At 58.9% G+C, this 23,159-nt stretch overlaps 3 protein-coding genes and 1 non-coding gene across 7 annotated transcripts; 3 read left to right on the top strand and 1 right to left on the bottom strand.

The window, feature by feature from the left end:
• Positions 1-2,306: 2,306 nt before the first annotated feature.
• TRNAS-GCU lies at positions 2,307-2,388 on the bottom strand. Its single transcript has one exon. It is a non-coding gene; the product is annotated as a tRNA-Ser (tRNA).
• Positions 2,389-2,843: 455 nt separating this feature from the next.
• On the top strand, positions 2,844-5,105 carry B4GAT1 (beta-1,4-glucuronyltransferase 1). Its single transcript, XM_043926198.1, has 2 exons — positions 2,844-4,018; positions 4,243-5,105. The coding sequence occupies exons 1-2, from the start codon at positions 2,963-2,965 to the stop codon at positions 4,432-4,434; spliced, it is 1,248 nt and encodes a 415-aa protein (XP_043782133.1). The 5' UTR covers positions 2,844-2,962; the 3' UTR covers positions 4,435-5,105.
• Positions 5,106-5,358: 253 nt separating this feature from the next.
• BRMS1 (BRMS1 transcriptional repressor and anoikis regulator) lies at positions 5,359-12,476 on the top strand. 4 transcript variants are annotated; one of them, XM_043926227.1, is made up of 10 exons: positions 5,359-5,513; positions 8,217-8,362; positions 8,435-8,525; positions 8,685-8,812; positions 8,960-9,039; positions 9,115-9,211; positions 9,742-9,834; positions 11,013-11,077; positions 11,488-11,527; positions 11,926-12,476. In XM_043926227.1, exons 2-10 carry the CDS (start codon positions 8,224-8,226, stop codon positions 11,931-11,933), a joined length of 741 nt encoding a protein of 246 aa, XP_043782162.1. In that variant the 5' UTR covers positions 5,359-5,513; positions 8,217-8,223; the 3' UTR covers positions 11,934-12,476. The 4 variants fall into 4 exon arrangements, with proteins under 4 accessions (XP_043782162.1, XP_043782143.1, XP_043782170.1 ...); XM_043926208.1 differs by having other exon boundaries at positions 5,375-5,490; XM_043926235.1 differs by having other exon boundaries at positions 5,384-5,713.
• An 899-nt stretch (positions 12,477-13,375) lies between these two features.
• On the top strand, positions 13,376-20,117 carry RIN1 (Ras and Rab interactor 1). Its single transcript, XM_043926184.1, has 10 exons — positions 13,376-13,549; positions 13,696-13,876; positions 13,974-14,088; positions 14,189-14,261; positions 14,398-14,489; positions 14,655-15,401; positions 15,689-15,994; positions 16,314-16,445; positions 16,572-16,723; positions 17,685-20,117. The coding sequence occupies exons 1-10, from the start codon at positions 13,464-13,466 to the stop codon at positions 18,168-18,170; spliced, it is 2,370 nt and encodes a 789-aa protein (XP_043782119.1). The 5' UTR covers positions 13,376-13,463; the 3' UTR covers positions 18,171-20,117.
• The last annotated feature ends 3,042 nt before the right edge of the window (positions 20,118-23,159 follow it).

Below are 23,159 nucleotides of genomic sequence, written 5' to 3' on the forward strand. Positions count from 1 at the left end.
TCGATCTAGTCAAAGCTAAGGTTTTTCCAGGAGTCATGTATGGCTATGAGAGTTGAACTATAAAGCTAAGCACTGAAGAACTGATGCCTTTGAACTGTGGTGTTGGAGAAGATTCTTGAGTGTCCCTTGGACTGCAAGGAGATCAAACCAGCCAATCCTAAAGGAGATCAGTCCTGAATATTCATTGGAAGGACTGAGGCTGAAGCTGAAACTCCAATACTTTGGCCACCTATTGTGAAGAACTGACTCACTGGAAAAGACCCTGATGCTGGGAAGGATTGAAGACAGGAGAAGGAGAACACAGAGAATGAGATGGTTGGATGGCATCAACAATTCAATGGACATGAGTTTGAGCAAGCTCCAGGAATTGTGATGACAGGGAAGCCTGGCATGCTGTAGTCCATGGGGTTGCAAACAGTCAACACGGCTGAGGGACTGAACTGCAGGTGGTTCAACATACAAAAATCAATCATTGTAATACATGACACTAATGAAATGAAAGGTCATGGTCATCTCAATTGATGCAGAAAAAGCATCTGACAAAACCCAGTATCATTTCAAGACAGAAATACTCAACAAACAAGGCATAAATACAAACTTCCTCAATCTGAAAAAGTGTTTATGAAAAATTCACAACTAATGTCATGCTTAACTGTGAAAGAGTGAAGTCTCCCTGAGATCAGGAAAAAGACAAGAATGCCTACTTTTCACTATTTCATCTCTTCAACTTTGTACTGGAAGTTCTAGCCAGAGCAACTGGGCAAGAAAGAGAAATAAAAGGCATCCAAATTGAGAAGGAAGTAAAACTACCTGCAATCACAAATGATATACACACATACAGAAAATCCTAAAGAATACACACACACACACACACAATTAAGAGGAAATAAACAAATTTAGCAAAGTTGCAGGGCTCAAGGACAATACACAAAATTCAGTTTATTTTTATACAATTTTTTAATTTTCCTTACTTAAAAAAATTTTTAATTGGCAGATAATTCATTTACAATATTGTGTTGGTTTCTGCCAGACATCAACATGAATCAGCCATAGGTATATATACATCCCTCTGAGCTTCCCTCCCACCCCACCCCACCCCACCCCACCCCACTCCTCTAGGTTGCGACAGAGTACTTGATTTGAGCTCCCTGCTCATACAGCCAATTTCCCCCAGCCATCTATTTTACATATGGTAATTTATACATTTCCATGCTACTCTCTCAGTTTGCCCCACCCTTTCCTTCCCACACTGCATCAAGTCTGTTCTCTGTGTCTGGGTCTTCACTGTGTGTGTTTATGTGGTCAGTTGCTCATGTCTGACTGTTTTGACCCTTTGAACTGTAGCCCTCTGCCATGGGATGTTCCAGACAAGAATACTGGAGTGGGTTTCCATTTCATTCTCCAGGGTATACATACAATTTGGACATAAATTTTGATGCCTAGGTTTGTTTGGTTTATTTTATCCGCCACCCCCACCCCACATCAAGCAATTCTCTGACACCAGCTAAGTGTCCTATGCAACTCAATTCTGACACTACCTACCAGGAGACAGCTTCAGATTCCACAAGCTGGGGCCGCAAAACAAAGGTCTCCTGCTCCTTATCACTTCCTAACTCAACAACCTTGGTTCCCTACTGCCTGTGGAGCAGCAGGAAAATACCTTAAACCGACATTCCAGGCCCTCCCTGGGAGGACCCAAAGCTCCTTCCGAAGATTCACAGCGCTGGAACAGATTACCTATGAAAGTAATTGCCCTTCTGCACAGCCTCTCCTCGTCCTATAGAGTCCATGGGTCAATCATTCCGGAAACACTTATTAGGCGCCTTCTGTGTACACTGACTGGTGTTAAGTAGTTGTGTATGTGAGGGAGGGCAGCAGGTGTGTGGATACATGCAAGTGCTAGAGGAAGGGGAATCAGTGCGCTGAATAATTTAATAATTTAAATGATCTAACACCGCCTCCTTGCCTCCAGTCCCACTACTTTAGACAAACCAGCTCCTCCAGGGGGGGTCTTCTCTAGTTCTTGGACCCCAATTTGCATTGATCAGAATTCTGGCTCTGGTTTTTTGCTGTCACCAAACCGTTGGCCCTCTTTCTATGGAGAAGGAAAAGTACAGCTTCGACTTCTTCCCACTGGCTCCACATACTTGGAGCACGAACCTGCCGGAGTTGCACATTGAACAAACACAGAAAGGAGACCCGGCCTGTACTGAATTGTGCCGCATCCCCAGTTCAGTTCTCTTCAACCCACTGCCCCAGATACCAGGATGTGAAAATTAAGAATCACCTCCAGCGTAAAACACGAACGACGAGGATGGGATTCGAACCCACGCGTGCAAAGCACAATGGATTAGCAGTCCATCGCCTTAACCACTCGGCCACCTCGTCCCACATAAGGCACACTCTTCCACATGCCCTTATCTCTCATCCTGGCGTGTTCCGGGACCCCTGCAGCTGTTCCTTAATACAGACCTGATAAAACTTAGAGGGAGAGGCGGCAGACAGAGAGGGGCTTTTATGTTCCTTTCCGCCGGCCGCAGCCAGGAACCCGCGCCATCCTTCACCATTCTACAGTCAAGTTCGGTCACAGTTTCTGCTCCCTGATTCTGGGGCGAGAGAACCGAGGTCTCAGGACGCACTTAGTCCAGGAGGTCGCGCACTGACTCAGAGGAGGGGGTGCAGGTCCCCCGGAAGACAGCAGGCTCGGTGGCGGTCAGTTTCCAGTGTTTGCAAAGCGCGCGGCGAGGACCGAGGCTGCAGTAATTCCTCCCGGGGAGCAGGGGGCGAGCTGGCTCGCCCGAGGCCAGCGCGGGCGGCCGGGTGGGCGGGGCTGCGCGAGGGGCTCGGCTCGCCTCGGCTCGCTTCGGCCGCGCTCGGCAGGCTGCGGTAAATCCGGGCTTGCAGAAGCTGGCAGAGGCTGCGGCCCGGTGGTCCCTGCTGCGCGCCCCGAACCCCGAGAGCCATGCAGATGTCCTACGCCATCCGATGTGCCTTCTACCAGCTGCTGCTGGCCGCGCTCATGCTGGTGGCTATGCTGCAGCTGCTCTATTTGTCGCTGCTGTCCGGGCTACATGGGCAAGAGGAGCAAGACCAATATTTCGAGTTCTTTCCCCCGTCCCCGCGGTCGGTGGACCAAGTCAAGGCGCAGCTCCGCACCGCGCTGGCCTCTGGAGGCGTCCTGGACGCCAGCGGCGACTACCGCGTCTACAGGGGCCTACTGAAGACCACCATGGACCCCAACGATGTGGTCCTGGCCACTCACGCCAGTGTGGACAACCTGCTGCACCTGTCGGGCCTGTTGGAGCGCTGGGAGGGCCCTCTGTCGGTGTCGGTGTTCGCCGCCACCAAGGAGGAGGCGCAGCTGGCCACGGTGCTGACCTACGCTCTGAGCAGCCACTGCCCCGATATGCGTGCCAGGGTCGCCATGCACCTTGTGTGCCCCTCACGCTACGAGGCCGCCGTTCCCGACCCCCGGGAGCCAGGGGAGTTTGCCCTGTTGCGTTCCTGCCAGGAGGTCTTTGACAAGCTGGCCAGGGTGGCCCAGCCCGGGGTCAATTACGCGCTGGGCACCAACGTCTCCTACCCCAATAACCTGCTGAGGAATCTGGCTCGTGAGGGGGCCAACTATGCCCTAGTAATCGACGTGGACATGGTGCCCAGCGAGGGGCTGTGGAGAAGCTTGCGGGAAATGCTGGATCAGAGCAAGCAGTGGGCGGGCACAGCGCTGGTGGTGCCTGCCTTTGAGATCCGTCGAGCCCGCCGCATGCCCATGAACAAAAACGAGCTGCTGCAGCTCTACCAGGTGGGCGAGGTGCGGCCCTTCTATTATGGGCTCTGCACCCCCTGCCAGGCGCCCACCAACTACTCCCGCTGGGTCAACCTGCCAGAAGAGACCTTGCTGAGGCCTGCCTACGTGGTGCCCTGGCAAGACCCCTGGGAGCCATTCTACGTGGCTGGAGGCAAGGTGCCCACCTTCGACGAGCGCTTTCGGCAGTATGGCTTCAATCGTATCAGCCAGGTGCTCTTAAGGGAGAGGGAAGGGGAAATGGGGCAGGAGGGATGGGGGCATCAGGGAGGTCTGGATGGAAAAGAGGCAGTGAGGCAGGAGGAATCATAGTTCAGGAAGTGGTTGAATGTTTGGAAGATCCATGGTGCCTCCAGAGGACTAGAAATGCTGGAGCGAGCAGGGATGTCAGTCTCTGCTCTAGGAACGTCATCACACTTCTGTCTCTCCCTCCACAGGCCTGTGAGCTGCACGTGGCAGGATTCGATTTCGAGGTGCTGAATGAAGGTTTCCTGGTTCATAAGGGCTTCAAAGAAGTTTTGAAATTCCATCCCCAAAAGGAGGCTGAAAATCAGCACAATAAGATCCTTTACCGTCAGTTCAAACAGGAGTTGAAGGCCAAGTACCCTGACTCCCCGCGTCACTGCTGAGCCCTTCCCCCACCTAGTCTGAGAAGTCTCAGACCCCTCCCTCCTTAGGCCGCCCCTCAGGCCTGACTGGGGTAAGAAATGTCACTCCACTTTACAGTGGTGGCTGTGGTGTTTGAACACTGGACTTGAATATGGGGTGCTGGGGTCAAGTCCTAGCTTAACCACTAACTAGTTGTGTGGCCTTGAGCAAATCCCATTCTCTCCCTGAGCTTCAGTTACCCCGTCTGTAAAAGGGAGGTGAGAAATACCTACCTCACAGAACTGTTGGGAGGCTCAGAGGAGATGCTATATGTGAAAACACTCTGTAAGCTTCGTACAAATGTGAAGTATTATTAATATTATTACAGTATTATTGTTGTTATTATTGTTATTATTAACAATCTTGGGTGGGTGGGCAGTAGGAGAGCAAAAACGTATGAATGGGGCAGAGCTGAGAAGTCACTACTTAATAAAAGGGGCGTTTTGGAAAGAAATCAGATGAAGGCGTTGAATTTAATTCTTAGGTTTTCGGCAGCTTCCTGGTAGTCTAGGCCTCCGCCCCGGGCACTCTGGAGAAGGGAAAGGTCTGGTAGGTTCTGTGTGTTAATAGTCTGAGATTTGTACCCTTGAATAGGCTGGGCTGGGTAATTTGCCTACCGACTACAATGTGTAAATAAATGTGTTGACACTTATAGCTGGCTTCATTACTCTCCTGAACCGGGCGGGGATGGGAGAACAGGTCGCAGGTTCCCCCCCTTTTCAAGCTGGGGGAGGTGGCTGCCGACCGTGGCGCGCGGGCTTCATGGCAAAGAACGCTCGAGGGCCTTTCCTGCCTGTCGAGAGCCTGTGTAAATTTCGATCGGTTGCTATGGAAACCGGCCCGCGGTATCCCAGCCTGCCTCACCCCCAGCTGCCCAATTGTGAGAATTCCGATAGGCGCCTCCTGATGACGCATGCGGAAGCGCGGCCAGGCCCCCGCCCCAGGAGGAGAGAGGCCGGCCCAGCGCTTCCGGGAGCCCCGCGGCGGAGCCCAGTGTCCGCATCCTCCGGCACCTCTCTGGGAGTTTTGGACGTGAGGTCAGAGGCCCCACTCCCCGCGGGTGCGTAACGCCAACCCTGGCGCCTGGTTTGCCCTCTCCGATCAGTCGGTCGGAGCCGGCCCAATCTCCAGGGCCGAAGCGGAGACTTAACCGGCCGGACGCGTGCGGGGACCGCGGGACCAGAGCTGGCAGCGGAAGAGCCAGTGATTCTCCCGCCCGCGCCTGCACGTACGGAGATGGAACTGGGCGGGAAGCTCTCGGTGCGCCGTGGAGGGGCTGGGTTGGCTTCTTCGAGACTGGGGCAGAATCTTCCTTCTTAGGAGGCCTGCCCTCGACTTGCTCACTTTCTGAAAGATAAATTGCAATGTGCACAGTGCCTTACAATTTGCTTTGCCATTCACCGCTTGCAGCCTTTACAACACTGAGAGTGGCAATGGTTATTCTCTTTTTATACCCAGGGTAAGCAGTAGACTCAGAGACTGCTGGAGAGACTTTTCCCCAACCTCTCACCCTTTCTGGCCCAGAAAGATAGGCCTTACTAGTGAAGAATAACTGCAAAGTTTGGAAATTGAGGCAGGATGGGAAAGAGGCTGGTTTGGTGAACCGAGGCTTTCAGGCCAGGTTGAGATCATTTGTGAAATCATTGAGGGATGTTTTGAAACTTTGAAAGTATTAGTCACTCAGTCGTATCTGACTCTTTGCGACCCCATGGACTGTAGCCCGCCAGGCTTCTCTGTCCATGGAATTCTCCAGACAAGAATACTGGAGTGGGTAGCCATTCGCTTCTCCAGGGGATCTTCCCCACCCAGGGATCAAACCCAGGTCTCCTGCCTTGCAGGCACATTCTTTACCATCTGAGTCACCAGGGAAGCCCACTTTGAAACTTAGGCCAATGACTTTATTTGATGTTTGGTACCTTTGCAGAAGCCAGGGGCTACCGAGAAGTAAAAGCCAATCCCTGCCCTACAGAAGTTTTTGTTTAACTTTGTATTTGCAAATCCTCCAGTCATCAAATGAGTCGGTACAAATGGGTGAATCAAGCACATGTGCAGCCCTGCCCTGGTGAGGCTTACAGGCTGGTTGGAGAGACAGACATGAGAATGGGCAAATAGACAAATAAGTCAGGAAGGGTGACTGCACAGAGCTAGAGGACTACAAAGAAGCCCAGAGAAGGTATCACAGTGAAACAGAAGCCCCCAGTAGGCAAAGATGATCTGTTGATAAGACTGTTTATTCTTCCTCTTGGGTGCTCTTTTGGCCACACTTGGCAATGTCACTTCTTCATTCTGAAATTCTCTCTCCCCAACTTTGAGTTTTTCCTCCTCCATCTCTTGCTAATTTTCTTCTTTTTGGAGGGGTCTCATCATCTGCCCCTTCGGTGACCCTGGAGTTCCATCATGAGCCCCTTCTCACTCCACACATTCTGCCTTGCTGGTTGCACTCTCTCCCAAGGTCTGAAGAACTCGCTATATGTGATGACCAGATCTCTACAGCCCAGATTTCTCTCTGAGGCTTAAGACCCATGTGCCCCCAATCCTGCCCTTTCTCTGCTTTCAGGGTCTTTGCTCATGCCACTCACTCTCCTTAGAATGCTTTCTCTTCCTCAACCAGCTCAGCTCATGAGTCTGGCCCATCTTCCTCTGCAAGCCCTCACTGCTGCAGCAAGCTCCAGGTTTCAGTTAGCTGCCTCTCCCATATGCCATTGGTCTTAACTCTTCTGCTTCCTGGCCTCTCTGTCCCAGGAACTTGTAAACTCCTTGAGATCAGAGACTCTCTGTCTGCCACACTTGAGCCAAGCTCCTGCCATAGTGTCTGATGGTACCTAGCATATATTAGGTTTTTCAATAAAGATTAAATTGGTGAGTAAAAGAATGTTAACAGTGTTCTTTGTTGCTGAGGAGTCAAGATAGGCACTGAAAAATATTGGCATCGGGCACAAGGAGGTCATCTGTTAACTACAGGATCAGTTTCAGCTGAGAGCGATGCTACAGAAACAGATTGGAACAAGTGGAAGGTGAAAGAGTAGGAAGGGCAAGTGTTCACGAGACGTTGAAAAGATGGGAAGTGGGTAATTGAGTGGAGTAGGATGAAGTTTTGTGTTTCTGCTTTTTCTGTATGTTGGGAAATACCTAAGCATGTCTAAAGTTTCCTAAAAGCTGCCAAGAGGGAGAATTGAGCATGCAGAAGAGAGTGGAGAACTGATGATGTGGGGTCTTAGAGGAAGCAGAAGGAGATAGGATTTGAGCATAGCGAGAGGACCCAAGCATTGTAGAGGGGAAGGAGAAGTGGAGGGCTTCATAGGCAGAAGGAACAGCACAGTGGGCAGCAGGGGCTGGGGAGGAAGTGCGTAGTGTGTTTGAGAACTGGCCATTAGATGTGGGTGAAGGAGCTGGACAGTGGTTCAAGTCCAGTCTGTGCAGGGCCTTGAAAGCCTGGGTCAGAAGTTTGGGCCCAGTCCTGTAGGCAGTGGGGAGCCCATCTTGGCCTTTCCCATCTTATGGATCATCACCTTGGCCAGTATTACAGAGATTGAGAACACCAACAATGTCCAAGGGGATGGGCATTTCTGTGGCTCCTAGATTTCCAGGAAATGTGTAGACAACTCCATTTGTACCTGCCCCACCCCATGTGTCCCCGGAGCCCATCCAGTCCCTCCCCTGATTGTCCCCGTCCGCAGTGAAGCTTGGTTTGACTCCCCAAGTGACCACTTTGCCACTCGAAGCTGGGGGCAGGGGCGAGTGACGGCTACACTGCTACTCCCAGCGCCCAGATGCCCGTCCAGCCTCCAAACAAGGACACAGAGGAGATGGAAGCAGAGGGCGACTCAGCCGCCGAAATGAATGGGGAGGAGGAGGAGAGCGAGGAGGAACGGAGCGGCAGCCAGACCGAGTCCGAAGAGGAGAGCTCAGGTGAGCCCCACACACCCTCGAGCGCCCTGCCCGCGCCCCCCTCAGCCGGCCCTGACTGGCCTCTTGTCCCAGAGATGGACGAGGAGGACTATGAGCGGCGCCGCAGCGAGTGCGTCAGTGAGATGATGGACCTGGAGAAGCAGTTCTCGGAGCTGAAGGAGAAGTGAGCGAGGGGCCAGGGGCCAGGCTTGCAGGAGGCAGCGGCAGGCCTGGCGCCGGCCAGGGCTGGCTGGGGCCGGCGTGAGCGAGGGCCTGACCCGGGGCGCTGGGCACGTGTTCGACGGATGGGCACACAGGCGCACGGCTGCCTTTCGCCTCCCAGGTTGTTCAGGGAAAGACTGAGTCAGCTGCGGGTGCGGCTGGAAGAAGTGGGAGCTGAGAGGGCGCCCGAATACACGGAGCCCCTGGGGGGGCTGCAGCGGAGCCTCAAGATTCGCATTCAGGTGGCAGGTCTGTGGCCCGTCCTGTGCCCCGCCCCGCTACGAGAACCCACGGCTCCCTGTCCCCATCCCCTCTCACCCCTGCCCTGGCTCGCCCGCCTTTGTGGGCAGCCAGGGCCCTGGCCAAGCCGGGCCGCCCATCACCCTCCCTCCGTAGGGATTTACAAGGGCTTCTGTCTGGACGTGATCAGGAACAAGTATGAGTGTGAACTGCAGGGAGCCAGGCAGCACCTGGAGGTGAATGTGGGTGCACCGGGTGGGGAGGAGGTGGCCGCCCCGCCCCGCCCAGCTGAGCCGCGGCGCCTCTTGCAGAGTGAGAAGCTGCTGCTCTATGACACGCTGCAGGGCGAGCTGCAGGAGCGGATCCAGAGGCTGGAGGAGGACCGCCAGAGCCTAGACATCAGCTCTGGTGAGGCCAGCGGCCGGCCGGCGCCCCTGCCTGGCCCTATGCTTTCAGTGCCCGTTCCCCATCTGGGCCTCAGCTTCCCCGCCTGCTCGGGGGTGCTTGTAAGAGGACCTGCTCCGCGGTCACCGCGGGGACTGACGGAAAGCAGATGGGGAAGGGCCTGGCCCAGTGCCTGGCGCACAGTGGCGGCCCAGGGGTCCCCCGCCCCCGTGCTCAGTTTCCTGAACGGAGGTATCATTCTGACGCACATGCACCTGCCACGGCCACCGTGTCCGTTCACACAGGGCACTAGGGAGGGAGGGGTTAGTGATCTTTCACCCCCGTCCATGAAACAGATGAAGAAGCTGAGGTTCACAGAAGTACAGTGACCTCTTTCCCAGGATTGAATTCGGCTTCCAAGCCTTTCTTCTCTGCACTGCCCTGGGGAGGTTGATGGGGATGGGCTGGCCTGGCCCACATGAGGGATGCGGGCTACAGGGGTGGGGCGTCCTGGGAGGACAGCACCCTGATGCTGACTGTGCCCTGGGGCGCAGAGTGGTGGGATGACAAACTGCACGCCAGAGGCAGCTCGAAGACATGGGACTCCCTGCCGCCCAACAAGAGGAAGAAGGCGCCTCTCGTTTCCGGTATCCTTCCCCATACAGTGGCCTGAATTGGGCAGGAGGTCAGGGTGGAGGCACACGGGAGAGAGAGGCAGACCAGACTCACTTAAGGTCACCTGGCCTCCTGTGGCCGTGTCCAGGCAGATCCAGCTGTTGAATTTTCTGCAGGGTCCTCCTGGGCGGTGTGGACCATGGGGAAACAGAAGCATTCATCCAGAGGTTTTCCCATGGTTTTCTGAGTGAGGCCTCCTCTGAGGCCCTTCTGGCTTTCTCACAGTGTCCCGGGCATATCCCAGGCTCTCCCACCCCTGTGCCTTTGCTGACTTTCCACTCTCCTCTCGGATGCCTTTATCTGTCTGCCTGTTCGGTTCCCATCAATTATCACCTCCTCCGTGAAGCCTCTCCTGGTTTCCCCGACAAATGGCTGTGGCTTCCCTCTCCTCTGCACCCCTGTACCTGAACTGGGGCACCTGCCTCCCTTCTGGACATAGTCATCTCTGCCAACCCCCAGGTGTGAGCCCCTCTTGTTCAGGGCCTGCTGTGCTGGCCTCCCCTCTTGCATAGCCCAGCACGGAGTTGAATTGAATTCTCGGGTATACACACCCCTCCATATTTCTGCCGCAACCAGATTATCAGGAAATTGACCTCCTGGTGATGGGGATCAGGTTCAAGCAGGGAGAAGAATCTGGACTGCAGAGACTTGAGCGGAGGTGGGAGGTGAGGGTGTGGAGACGTCAGGGGGACAGAGTGGCTGTTCCTCAGACGGGTGTGTGAGACCGATAGAGGGTGGTTTTTAGGACAGAAGAGATGAGAGTCCCTGTGTAGGTGGGAAAGGGGCCAGACGAGGGAACAGGGGGGCAAGATCCCTGAGTGGGTGGCCTGGGCCTTGGCCTTCTGACCTTGAGGCCTGAGAGGAGGTGAGGAGGGAGCCAAGGGGTGGTAAGATTGGGTCTGGAAGCCCTCTGTGGACTGGGTGAGATTGAAATAGGCCACAGCCACGAACTCCACCCTGCTGAGAACCCATGAGCCACGAGGTCGCAGGTGCAGCCTGAGTGCTACCCCAGCTTGGCTCCCCACCCCGCCGTCCACGGCACCGTCTCTTCTGAGTGCTGCCACCCCCACCCCCACCCCCTGGGCCGGGGGCCCGGGCCCATCCCCTGCCCCTTCCACCAGGCTTCCTGCTTCCTTGACCCCCATCGCAGGCCCCTACATCGTGTACATGCTGCAGGAAATTGACATCCTGGAGGACTGGACGGCCATCAAAAAGGTGGGTGCAACGCTGCCTGCCACAGGGTGCGGGCTGGCGGTGCGGCGCCCCCTCTCCAACCAGACCGGCTTTGGTCTCTGTGCATGCCTTCCCCTGGGGAGCTCTCTTGTCAGCCCCCGGCGCCCACTGCCTTCAGCCCAGGTGCCCTGGCTTTGCTTGGTCTCCCAAACCTCCTTTTTTCCTCAGCCCCTTTTTTGTTCCCAGGCAGATTTTGATGGGCTGGGAGGAAGGAAGGCAGCCAGGCTGCCTGGGTCTCTGACAAGAGAGCATGTCCATCCTTTGCCTAGAAGGGGCCTTAAGCTCCCCTCAACCCCTATGTGCAGCCCCCCATCCCAGAAAGGCTGCTGTGGAGGGGGGTCTTGCTAAGCTGCAGGCAGCCTCTCAGTGGGCTTTTCTTCTTACCCACCCAGGCGAGGGCAGCTGTGTCCCCTCAGAAGAGAAAATCAGATGGTAAGAACCACCAAAGATGTCCCGCCTTCCACCACCCCCTCCCCCAGGCCAGCCTCCCGGAAAGGCGCCCGGGGGGAGGTAGGGGCATATCAGATCAGTTAGGATGCTCTGGGTCTGAGAGCAGCTCTGGGTTCGAGGTCACGGTAGGAATTGGGGTGGGGTTGGGGCCAGGTCTGGTTAGGAAGGATGGAATGCTGAGCCTCTGTAGCTGGCCCGGGGGCCGGGAGAACCAGGAAGCCCGTTAGTAAGGGCTGAGGAGCTGCCCTGCCCTCCTGGCCTCATCTGCCCTGGGCCGGACTAAGGCCACTCCTCTCAGTCCCCCGTATGAAGTGCCTCTCTTCCTCTTGGTTTGCCTTCCTCTCACCTGCAGTGATTTTTCCCTTCCTGTGTACCCTCAGGACCTTGACCCTGCTCTTCACAGCCAGGGCGGCCCCTTGGAGCAGCTGGCACCAAACCCAGGACTTGAACTTTACTGCTGCAGAAAGGCAGACTGACAGGCCCCTCGGGGTCTGCCCAGCCAGCTCTCCAGTGCTGCTCCGGGGTCCTCTGCTCCAGCCATCACTGGTCTGGGCTCCTCCTCTGCCCTCCCCAGGGCCTGAACAGGGAAGGCCTGGAGCTGCCCGAGGCCAGCCGGACGGTCTCCTCTTTCCCCAGCCAGCCCACCACCGCCCCCTCCCGCAGGTCGCCCTCCTTGGAGCCCTCCCTGACGAAGACATGCCTGTCTTAAGCCAAAGCAACATCCTTTCTTCTGACCTTGCACCCCAGTCACTGAGCTGGGTCCTGCTTCGCAGGAACTCTTGAGCCAGAAATTATATTTGGGGGACCTGCGTGTCCTGGCTGTTGCTGGAGGTGACAAGACAGGCTCCTCGGGTTTTCCTTCTCAAGGAGGTTCCTGGTGTCTGCCTCCCACATTTCAGGGACTGGAATTAAAACCTTTCCTGGGACTCTGGCATGACCCACATGTGTCTAATTTACCTTGCAAGGGAATCAGGGCTCTCGTGGAGAGTGCTTGAGACGGGCAGTTTCTGCTGGGGACCCTGGTATCTCCAGTGAGCAGAGCCTACCCCCTCTGACTTGGGGTATAGGCTGGGGAAGGGGGCATTCCCCCACACATGTGCTCCAGATGTGCGGGGCTGGGCCCTGGACTGCCTGGTGCTGGTGAACAAAGTCTGAAGCAACTCGTGGCACAGGCTGAGCACGTGGCCTGGGTGCTCCGTGCCTAGAGACTGGATCATGCCTGCACCTGCCCCAGTCTCTTGGCAGATTGGCAAGGCGGGCTGGCGGAGCCTGTGTGCGTGGGAGGCAGCCAGCAGCAGCGCCGTGTGCTGACGACCTCACAGCCAGACTCCCCCCTGTTTAGCGCTGGCTGTCAGAACCACCCCCAGAACCTCCACTAAGTGAAGGGGTTGGTTTCCATGGAGACACAGCATCCTTTCTCCATGGCAACCTGAAATCCCCAAAACCAAGTTAAGCTCAGGCATGAGTCATCTGTAGCCAGTAGGGGGCACTCTCCCAAAAGGCTGACCTCAGGGCCAGGGACACATGAGCAGTTGACCACAGACTTGAAGGTGCCCCAGGGGCGAGGCCTGGAGAGACCTTGGCAGGCCCTGCTTAACTCCTTTCTGCCCACCTGTGCGGTTCGAGGAGTCTGGCAAGGCTGCAGGACACGCCGTGTGGAGGTGGCAGCCCCACAGGTGGAACCCTGGGCAGGCCACCTGCACGGAGCGGATCCCTGCCCCCAGAGGCTGGGCCCAGAGCAGAGGAAGCAGGCACTGCCCGGGCTGAGTGGACACACAAGAGTTAACTGGCGGGTGTGACAGGGCGAACCGCCCTCAGGAAGTGTTACTCACCACTGGGAATGTGAGTGCTCTCGCCTTGGGGGCTGGCTTCTCTGAGTCCCGGGAGAAACCGGGAGAAACCGGAGGAGCTCCCAGCCATGGAAACCCCCGGGGAGCCAGGAACAGGCCCTCTCGGAGCCCCCTACCCAGCCAGCTTCGCTTCTGGGCACCTGGAGAGAGAAAAGTTAGTGAAGTTGGAAGGGCAGCCCCGGTGGGGTGGGGTGGAAGGTGGGGAACCCGAGCTGGGTCTGTCCCAGGGCAAAGGAGGGGGAGACGGTTGGGCAAAACCCTGCTCAGGTCTGGTGCCCCCGCCTCCCCCCTCCCCGCCAGGCCAGCCCAGGCCCCGCGGTACGATGTGCCTGGTGCCGGCGGGGTGCAAGCAGGTGGATCGCAGCGGCCGGGGCGCACCGTGAGCCTGCGGGAGCGCCTGCTGCTCACCCGGCCCGTGTGGCTGCAGCTGCGGGCCAATGAGGCCGCCGCGCTGCACGTGCTGAGGACTGAGCCCCCCGGGGTGAGTCTCTGCCCACCCCTGGGGCTGGAGGCTGAGGGCAGGGGGGCGAGGGGCTGGACACAGAGGCCTCGAGCCTCCGACCCCTGTCCACTCGCAGACGTTCCTGGTACGGAAGTCTAACAGTCGCCAGTGCCAAGCTCTGTGCGTGCGGCTGCCTGAGGCCGGCGGCCCCTCCTTTGTCTCCAGCCACTGTATCCAGGAGACCGCTGGGGGTGAGAGGGACTGGCCCGGCCTGGCGGGAGGGGCTGGAATCATCAGGTCGGGGTGCAGGGGGGTGCCCCGCAGAGAACAACCTCACTTCCCATCCCTCAGGTGTCTCCCTGGAGGGCTCAGAGCTCGTGTTCCTAGACCTGGTCCAGCTGATCTGTGCCTACTGCCACACCCGGTGAGCCTGCCTGCAGGGCGCCTGCTCTCCACAGGGCCCTGCTTCCCTTCCTGGGACGCCTTGTCCTCCTCACCCATGGGTGCCCGCTGCCCAGAGCTTTCCTCACTGCCCACTTTTTGCTCCCCTCTGGCCTCAGGGACATTCTCCTCCTCCCGCTTCAGCTCCCCAGAGCCATCCGCCAGGCAGCCACCCACAAGGAGCTGGAAGCCATCTCCCATCTGGGCATGGGTAAGGGCTCCCGGGCTACCCACTGCACAGATGGACAAGCTGAGGCCAAGAGGGAGAGGGAAGGCGAAGGCACACAGCCTGAAGCCTGGGCCTTTCCCCCAGCTGGGTCCCCTTCCTGACCCCCTCCACCCCCGCCCCAAGGTCCAACCTGCTTCTCTTTCCTAGAGTTCTGGAGCTCCTCCCTCAACACCAAGGCTCAGCCAGGCTCATCGGAAGGCCCCCCGCTGCCCCGGCTGAAGCCCCGGCCCCCACAAGAGCTGGACCAGGGCACCGGGGCCGCCTTATGTTTCTTCAACCCCTTGTTCCCCGGGGATCTGGGCCCCACCAAGCGGGAGAAATTCAAGAGGAGCTTCAAAGTGCGTGTGTCCACGGAGACCTCCAGCCCCCTGTCTCCCCCAGCAGTGCCGCCTCCCCCTGTCCCGGTGTTGCCAGGGACAGCCCCCAACCAGACAGAAAGCTTGCCCCCTCGCCAGCTGCTACGGAGGGAGAGCTCGGTGGGGTACCGTGTGCCAGGGGGCGCCGGCCCCAGCCTCCCACCGCTGCCCTCCCTCCAGGAGGTGGACTGCGCCTCCCCCAGCAGCTCAGAGGAGGAGGGGGTGCCGGGGTCCCAGGGGAGCCCAGCGACCTCACCCCACCTGGGCCACCAGCGGCGGCGGCGGCCCCTGCTTCGGTCCATGAGCGCTGCCTTCTGCTCCCTGCTAGCGCCTGAGCGGCAGGTGGGCCGGGCAGCTGCGGCGCTGATGCAGGACAGACACACGGCCGTGGGACAGCTGGTGCAGGACCTGCTGACCCAGGTGCGTGCCGGCCCCGAACCCCGGGAGCTGCAGGCCGTCCGCGAGGCCCTGAGCCGGGCCCGAGCCATGCTGAGCGCGGAGCTGGGACCAGAGAAGCTGCTGCCACCAGACAGGCTGGGTAAGACTCCAGCCCGGGGTCCGCCGGTGCAGCCCCGTCTCCAGAATTCAGCTCTTCCGCCTTCCGCTCTCTCTGCCTCTCCAGGGCCAGCCTGTCTCCCAGTCTGTTCTTCCGTATACACCCCCCTTGTCTCTGCACCATTCAAGCAACTGCTCCCCGCCGCCTCTCTCCCAGTCACAAAGATTCCTCCTCTTTTTCACCCCTCTCCCCTCCCGATCATGCCCTTCCTCCCCGGGACTCCCACCCCACCCCAGTTCTTCTGACCCCTGCCTGCCTCTCCCCCACAGAATGCGTCCTGGAGAAGTCGCTGCACCGCTCTGTGCTCAAGCCCCTGCGGCCCATCCTGGTGGCCCGCCTGCGGCGCCGGCTTTCAGCCAACAGCTCCCTGGGCCGCCTGGCTGAAGGCCTCCGCCTGGCCCGGGCCCGGGGTGCCAGCGCCTTCGGGTCCCACTTAAGCCTGCCCTCCCCGGTAGAGATGGAGCAGGTGCGTCAGAAGCTGCTACAGCTGCTTCGCGCCTACTCACCCAGCGCCCAGGTCAAGCGGCTCCTGCAGGCCTGCAAGCTGCTCTACACGGCCCTGAGGACCCAGGCGGGTATGCCCCCTCCCACCACCTCCCACCGGCCCCTGCCAAGTCAGAGGCAGGCCACCGGGCAGATGCTCTAGGAATGGCACAGCAGGGAAAACAAAGAAAAAGAAAAAAAAAAAAAAAAAAAATATATATATATATGGATGGGTCCAACCTTCCCATTTCACTGATGGTAAAACTGTGGCCCAGAAAGCAGAGCATCCACTCCCCATCCACTGCCCCTGGTTGCCGTAGAGACCACGTTGCCTGGCAGGCAGAGGGAGGGTCGTTGTCTAAGATAAGTAGCAGATGATCCTGACCCTGTGGCCCCGTCCACTACCTACAGGGGAGGGCGCAGGGGCTGACGAGTTCCTGCCGTTGCTGAGCCTCGTCCTGGCCCACTGTGACCTTCCTGAGCTGCTGCTGGAGGCCGAGTACATGTCAGAGCTCCTAGAGCCTGCCCTGCTCACCGGAGAGGGTGAGGGACCCCACGGGCCCCCGCTTCTGTCTGGGTGGGGCTGGGGCGCCCTGACTGAGCAGGGGAGGCAGGGAGGAGCGGTGGCTTATGCCGAGCCCGAGCCGCAGCCCTCCGCTCGTGTCCCAGGCGGCTACTACCTGACCAGCCTCTCGGCCAGCCTGGCCCTGCTGAGTGGCCTGACCGAGGCCCACGCCCTCCCCCTGAGCCCCTCGCAGGAGCTGCAGCGCTCACTCAGCCTCTGGGAGCAGCGCCGCCTGCCCGCCACCCACTGCTTCCAGGTAACGGGACTGGCCAGCCTCGGGGGGCGCCTGGCGTCATCTGGCACGGTCTCCTCCGTCGCCCAGTGAGACTCAGGAAAGACGTGGAAAGGGGAAGGGCAATCTTGCATCATCAGGCAACAGACAGCGCCCCATACGGAACACACGTCTGAGCCAGCCTTTCTGGATGGTGCATTCCACCTGCGGACACGGCTCAGTGCTCTGGCGGCCCACAGTCTTCACAGAAACTGAAGTGGGATCATTATTATGCCCATTTTACAGATGAGGAAACTGAGACATGACGCGGGAAGGGAAAGGGACACAGGCAGGCTCAAACCCCAGATCCTGGCTTCCGGCTGCCACCTGGACTCAGGCTTCCAGCCCATGCCCCCTTCACCCTCACTCCCTGCCCCCGACCCCCCTCCCCACCCCAGGCTCAGGCGAGGTGTCCTGAGAGCCAGAGAGTATCTCTGCCATTCACCTCCTTCCATCCAGTCAAGGGCCCCTTCCTTCCTTAGCCTTGGCTAAGAGTCCAGACTTTGTAGCCAGATCCCGGGTCCAGATGCAGGCGTTTCTGCTTTCTGGCTGTGGGAGTTTGGGCCAGTTAGGTGTTCTCTTAGTGCCTCAGTTTTCTCGTCTGTAAAATGGGGTAATAGGACCTACATCCTGGGGTTGATATTGGATGAAAGGGGTTAATTCAGAACAAGCGCTGGGGTCACAGGGTAAGCCTGACCTGAGTGGGATCGATAGGCTGTAGAGACGCGCTGGGCCGTCCTTCCAGCCCGCGGCTCTGACCCGTGAGCCCAGGGACAGCCCTCTCATCCATGGAGCCCCCCCTCAGAGCTCACCTTATCCAGAAAGCTTTGGTTGCTGGTTCTAGCACTGGCTCTGTTCCAGCCACCCCTGTCACCGCAGAGCCTGGACTGCGACCTCGAGCCTTGCCGGCAGGACTGAGTTCTTGTTCTCACTTCTCCCTGCATAGCACCTCCTCCGCGTAGCCTATCAGGACCCCAGCAGTGGCTGCACCTCCAAGACGCTGGCCGTGCCCCCAGGCGCCTCGATTGCCACGCTGAACAAGCTCTGTGCCACCAAGTTCCGGGTGACCCAGCCTGATGCTTTTGGCCTCTTCCTGTACAAGGGGCAGGACTACCAGCGCCTGCCCCCCGGAGCCCCAGCTCACAGGCTCCCCACCGCCGGCTACCTCGTCTACCGCCGGGCAGAGCAGCCCGAGGCCCCGGGGGCCTCACCTGGGGCTGCCACAGGGGAGGGCAGTGGGGGGCCAGAGGCAGGGGACAGGGAGGAGGAGAAAGGGGGCCGGGGAGCTGGGGACACCGAGGCCAAAACCAGCCCCAGGGATGGCAGGGGAGAATCTGCGACAGTGGCCGAGGGGGCCGAGGGCCAGGCCAGGGGAGGCCCCGCTCAGCCAAGGGGGCCAGAGACTGGGGAGAGCCAGGCCGCAGAGGAGTAGCTGCGAGTGGACAGAAGGGCCGCGCGGGGCAGGAAGCTCGGAACCTGCTGGGAAGGCCTTGCAGAGCGTCAGCCTCGCCGGCCCAGGCCGCAGCCCCCAGAGCCTCCCCACTCCGCTCCTGGTCTGCCGCCACCTCTGACCCTCCAGCATGCCGATCACATCTGCTAGCCACATCCAGGGCACTTGGGTGAAGCCCAAGGGGTCTGGGGGGCCCCAGATGAAGGCCCTTGGCCTCTCCTCCTACCCCCGCAGCTGGAGGCCAGGAAGCCCTCAGTGAAGAGTGTGTCCAGCAGGGGAGAAATCCAGCAGGGGCCCCACCTCTGGTAGCAATGGGGAGGGGTGGGCAGGTTCAAGGCCCGGAAAGGCCCCACCAATTCCCAGGTGTCAGGAGGATTCAGAGAGGCAGCAAGGCCTCAGGGCTCAGTCCTGCCCACACCGCCTGCAGAACAAGCACATCCGAAGCTCAGTGTCCTTGCCTGTAAAGTGGGGGTGCTACTGCTGCGCTGCCGTCTCCCAGAAGCCTTCCACGGCTCAGAATAGATGGTTTTGTTGCAGAGCAGAGCACAACTAGGGGAAGGGGGAGAGAAAGAGGTTGAATATTAGCAAAACCCCCAGCTTGCACATACACACGCTTCTCCAAGGGTCCATTCTCCACCCTAACCTAAGGGAGAGGTTCTCCAGGCGGCCCTGGGGGACATCTAGGGGGTCAAGCTCAGCCAAGGGAGCACCCCTGTTCCAGTCTTTCCCCAAGAGAAGAAGTCCTCCCAGGCATGCTGCTGTCCCAGGGGAAGTGGACAGGTGAGATAGCCTTCTGAAATGGAATGAGGACTCGGAAACTGTCTCTTCCCCACTGAAGTCTCTTGGACCTCACAAGAGGTTTTCAGGAGACAGGGCCTGATTTATTACATACCGAGGCTGGGGAAAGTGACTCCTAAGACGCCACACACCGGACCATTAGGCCAAACCAGGAGTCAGGTTCCAACTATGCCTTGTGTTCTAAGCCACCAATAAATTAATCCTCAAGGTCAAGGGCTTCTCCAATGGCTCAGTGGTAAAGAATCTGCCTGCAGTGCAGGAGATGTAGGAGATGAGGGTTCGATCCCTGGATCTGGACGATCCCCTGGAGGAGGAAATGGAAGGAGACCCACTCCAGCATTTTTGCCTGGGAAATCCCATGGACAGAGGAGCTTGGTGGGCTACAGTCCATGGGGTCGCAAAGAGTCAAACAGATGTGAGCAACTGAGCGGGAGGTCCAGGGAGGCAGCAAATGAGCAAAGAAAATCCCGGAAACCACCACAAGAGGGCACACATGGCCCAGGAAGCAGCTGAGAGGGCGACCTGATCGATGACTGCAGCTCCAGGGCCGCGGCGGTGCAGGTGGTCCTGGGGTTTGGAGTCTTGCAGCCGCCAAGCAACTAAGGGGCAGTGCAAGAGCCAAGCCTTCTGGCCCTCAGCTCTCTTGGGAGTCTGAGGTCTGGATGAGGCTTGCCTCCGGGGACCACTCCTTGGGAAGGAACTAGACCCCAGTGGAAGGAGGACCCTAGCCAGTCTCTGAGGGGCTTGCCCGGGCCCTGAGCACAAAGGGACACCAGCCCACATATCAGACATGACGGCTGCGAGGCAGAAATCACAGCCACTGGGATTTCAGACCCTCCAGATACAGCCCGGGTGCAGGACTCCCAAATTTCTCCCTAGGCCATCGGCAGCTCTCTGCCAACTTCACCCCCTCCCACACACGCGCACACACAAGCTTCTCACTGGTGAGGGTCTCCCTTCACTCTTTTGTATGTATTCCCCACCAGTCCCGCACCCACCCAGTGCCTTGTACAAGTGCTGGGCGCTCCACAGGCGCTCAATAAATGTTGTCCACTGACTGGAGTTTGATAACTAAGAGCACAGGGCAGTGAGGTGGGAGGCCAAGGGCGGCTGGGTTCTGGGAACTGAACACAGGATGTCTCAAGTTCAGTCCCAGAGGAAGGTCCTGGCATGGTCGTAGGAGGTGTTCAGAGAGCCCCAAGGCCGGATGTAGAGCTGGTCTCATGGGAACTAGGACTGGCGGAGGCTTCTGGGCCCCTGTGAGGGGGCCTCTGTAAGCCCCTCCCACCCCTCTCCAGGGCTCAGTCCTAATTCCTGGCCCTGGGAATCCAGTATGCCCCCAGCAGTGGCTCACTGAAGCATTGCCAGGCCTTGCTTGCTGCCTGAATCTCCCGGTTTATCTTCTCAAGAGATTCTGATGGTTCAGGGGTCCCAACCAGGTAAATCCGCATGACCAAGGGTCATCGGACAGGGCTTGGGGCTCCAGGGCAGGGAACAATAGGTCAGTCTAGGAGTGACCTCACTATCCCCGTTTTACAGATGAGGAAACTGAGGCTTGCTCAGGGGAAGTGACTCATTACAGGGCAAAGGACTCAGACACCAGGTTCCATGGGTCTTCAGATTCTATAGTCCTCCCAGGGAGAAGGACTTGTGTACTCATCCACTCAGCAGTAGCCCATTGTGTCGGAACCAGCTAAGCACCCACAGCCCCAGCTGGAGGGAGTCAGGTGTGATGTGGGCAGCCTAGTGTGCACTTGGGTCTGTACTACCCCACTCCCACCCCTGCCACCCGCCTGTCACCCTCTGGAAGAGGAAGTCAGGGCTCTGAGAGGGGCCACGCTGAGTCCAGCGGCCACTGCTGCAGGCAGGGCTGACCCTGATGCTTGCACCTCTGGAGGAGCAGCTGTCATTTCCTCACTTGGAACTGTTGCACTTAGCACCTCACAGTAGTTCTCTGAGTTTGTTTACCGTCTGTCTTCCTCACCCGAAGCCCAGAGCCAAGTCAGCCTTGTTCCCTGCTGAATCTTGGGGGCCTCGAACAATGCCTGGCCGGGAACTGGCATTTGGTAAGTGTGTGCGGAATAGTTGATCCAGGAAGACTCAACCTACAACCCAGTTCATCCTGGTTCTTGGGACTCGGGGCAGCGGTGCAGCCTCCATTGCTGCCACTAGGGGGCGAGCGTGCCCTGTTCCCCGTCAATGCCAAGGTCCCTTCTCTCCTGAGGCCACCCAGGGACCCAGGGCACTCCCTTCGAAGGATGGTGCAGGGCCTGCCGCCAGGAGGGAAGCAGCTCTGCAGAGGGGCCCTGGGACCGCCCTGCGAACAGGATCCTGCTAGCGGAGGTTGGGAAGGGAATGCGGGAGCGGCCACATCCCCTCCAGGGCTCTCTTTCCGGGCAGGCCCAGGAGCCAGGCCCGTGGGGTGGCCTGAGAGAGGACCCTGCCAGGGGTGGGGAGGAAGGCGTCACTGAGATCCACAACGCCCTGACTCAACTTGCAGACAAAGCAGTGAACACCCCGTATGGCCTGGGGACGATGTTCATGTGCACAGCCTAACACACAAAACGCCCTGACTCATTTGTGCACGGGCTGTGTCACACCTCACCTGCCACGGTCGCTTACCGGAATCCCTGAGCACCGCCACCCTTAAGGGGAACACCCAGAGTGTTGGGAACACCCTGACACTGTAAGCCGTTCGTGCCCCGCGGGACGGGACACGGACACACACGGCCCCTCCTCTGAGCCACACCCCGACACGGACGTCCCTGGGTCTGCGAACTCAGAGCTATCCCCTCAGCACCCTCCCTTTCGGCTTCAGAAAGTGACTCCCTGACCCACGTACAGAGACACGGAGACGTGTGGTGACCTGCTCCACAAGGACTCCACACACACCCACCCCTGCCGGACTGCCACGGACACACCCAGGGCCCCGGCTCGGACAGGCTTCCTCCTTCCTACACAGGCAGAGAAGTGCAGATGCTCACACACACAAGTGCAGACACAGACGCGGACCCACACGGCCGGGGCCTATCCCCGCCGCCACTCAGCCGCCCCAGCCCGTGGTGGACCCCAGTGGGGGCTGTGAGCCGCTGGGAAGACCCTCGTGGGGGTGTGGCGACCCCACTGGCCAGGCAGGAGGCAGAGGCCGGCAGCACTGGGCGGGGAGGCCTGAGCTCATCAGATTCCAGCCTGAGTGATTCATGGGAAGTGCCTGGGGAAGGGGGGGCCGGGGGAACGGTCCAGGGGCCTGGGGCTTGGGAGGCCCAAGTGGGCCTGGGACCAGAGGGTCTTGGGACCAGAGCAAGCCTCTAGTCTGAGATGGGGGAGGCGTCCTGGGGGAGGAGGTAGCCTCGGCCTGAAGGGGTGTCTACTGGGTCTGGCTCCTGGACGGAGCTTAGGACATGGAACTGAGTCGCAGAATGAGACAAACAGTCCCTCCCGCCCATCCCGCCTGGGGCCTGGGCCCCTGACCCCATGCCTTCCCGGCCCCAACAGCTGGGTGTCTTTAGCAGGGGTGAGGCCAAGGGTGGCGGGGCAGGGGTGGGGTGACCTTCACGGCCATGTCGGCCCCTCAGGCCCTCAGGCGGGCAGCCCTGTGGCCCCCAGAGGCCTTGAGTGGCTGGAGCAGCCTGGCCCAGTCAGGGCCCATGGGGTTACAGACCCTCGCTGCCCTGCCAGGCAAGGCCTCCGCCAGAGAGAGCTGAGGACGCGCCTGTCCCAGCGCCAGGGATGTTTTCCTGCCAGAGTCCTCAGCTCCCGCTCCCCCTCGAAGTCCCCTGTCTCCCAGGCGAAGACCCAGCTCCCCCTGCAGGGTGACAGGAAGAGAGGATGGGGTTGGGGACAGGCCGCGGGTGCAGGAAGTGCCTTTCTTGGAACTCAGCACCAAAATAGCCCACTCTGGGTCTCAGTGTCCCAAGGGGAGGTGTGTGTCACCAAGGAGACCCTCACCAGGGCGGGGCCTAAGCTGACCTCAGTCTGGCTCTTGCCTGCCTCCCTCCCACCCCTCCCGCCCCTCGAGAGCACTCACCAACCCCCCGCCTTGGGCTCTGCTCCACTTTGAAGTCCTAACATAAATATCATGTCTGCTTGGGTTCCCCTTCCCAGCCCGGTCACAGCCCCCAGACCTGGCTCCCACCCCAGCCAGCCCTAGGGCTTCGAGCCAGGGGAGAAGGG

Source organism: Cervus elaphus, chromosome 2 (genome assembly GCF_910594005.1).
Source record: "Cervus elaphus chromosome 2, mCerEla1.1, whole genome shotgun sequence".
NCBI lineage: Eukaryota > Metazoa > Chordata > Mammalia > Artiodactyla > Cervidae > Cervus > Cervus elaphus.

Coding starts and splice junctions, on each gene's coding strand:
- RIN1 (XM_043926184.1), top strand. CDS start 13,464: ATGGAAACCCCCGGGGAGCCAGGAACAGGCCCTCTCGGAGCCCCCTAC. Junction 13,877..13,973: donor TGAGGACTGAGCCCCCCGGG/GTGAGTCTCTGC, acceptor GTCCACTCGCAG/ACGTTCCTGGTACGGAAGTC. Junction 16,724..17,684: donor CCGCCACCCACTGCTTCCAG/GTAACGGGACTG, acceptor CTCCCTGCATAG/CACCTCCTCCGCGTAGCCTA.
- B4GAT1 (XM_043926198.1), top strand. CDS start 2,963: ATGCAGATGTCCTACGCCATCCGATGTGCCTTCTACCAGCTGCTGCTG. Junction 4,019..4,242: donor GCTTCAATCGTATCAGCCAG/GTGCTCTTAAGG, acceptor CTCCCTCCACAG/GCCTGTGAGCTGCACGTGGC.
- BRMS1 (XM_043926227.1), top strand. CDS start 8,224: ATGCCCGTCCAGCCTCCAAACAAGGACACAGAGGAGATGGAAGCAGAG. Junction 8,363..8,434: donor GTCCGAAGAGGAGAGCTCAG/GTGAGCCCCACA, acceptor CTCTTGTCCCAG/AGATGGACGAGGAGGACTAT. Junction 9,040..9,114: donor GAGCCAGGCAGCACCTGGAG/GTGAATGTGGGT, acceptor CGCCTCTTGCAG/AGTGAGAAGCTGCTGCTCTA.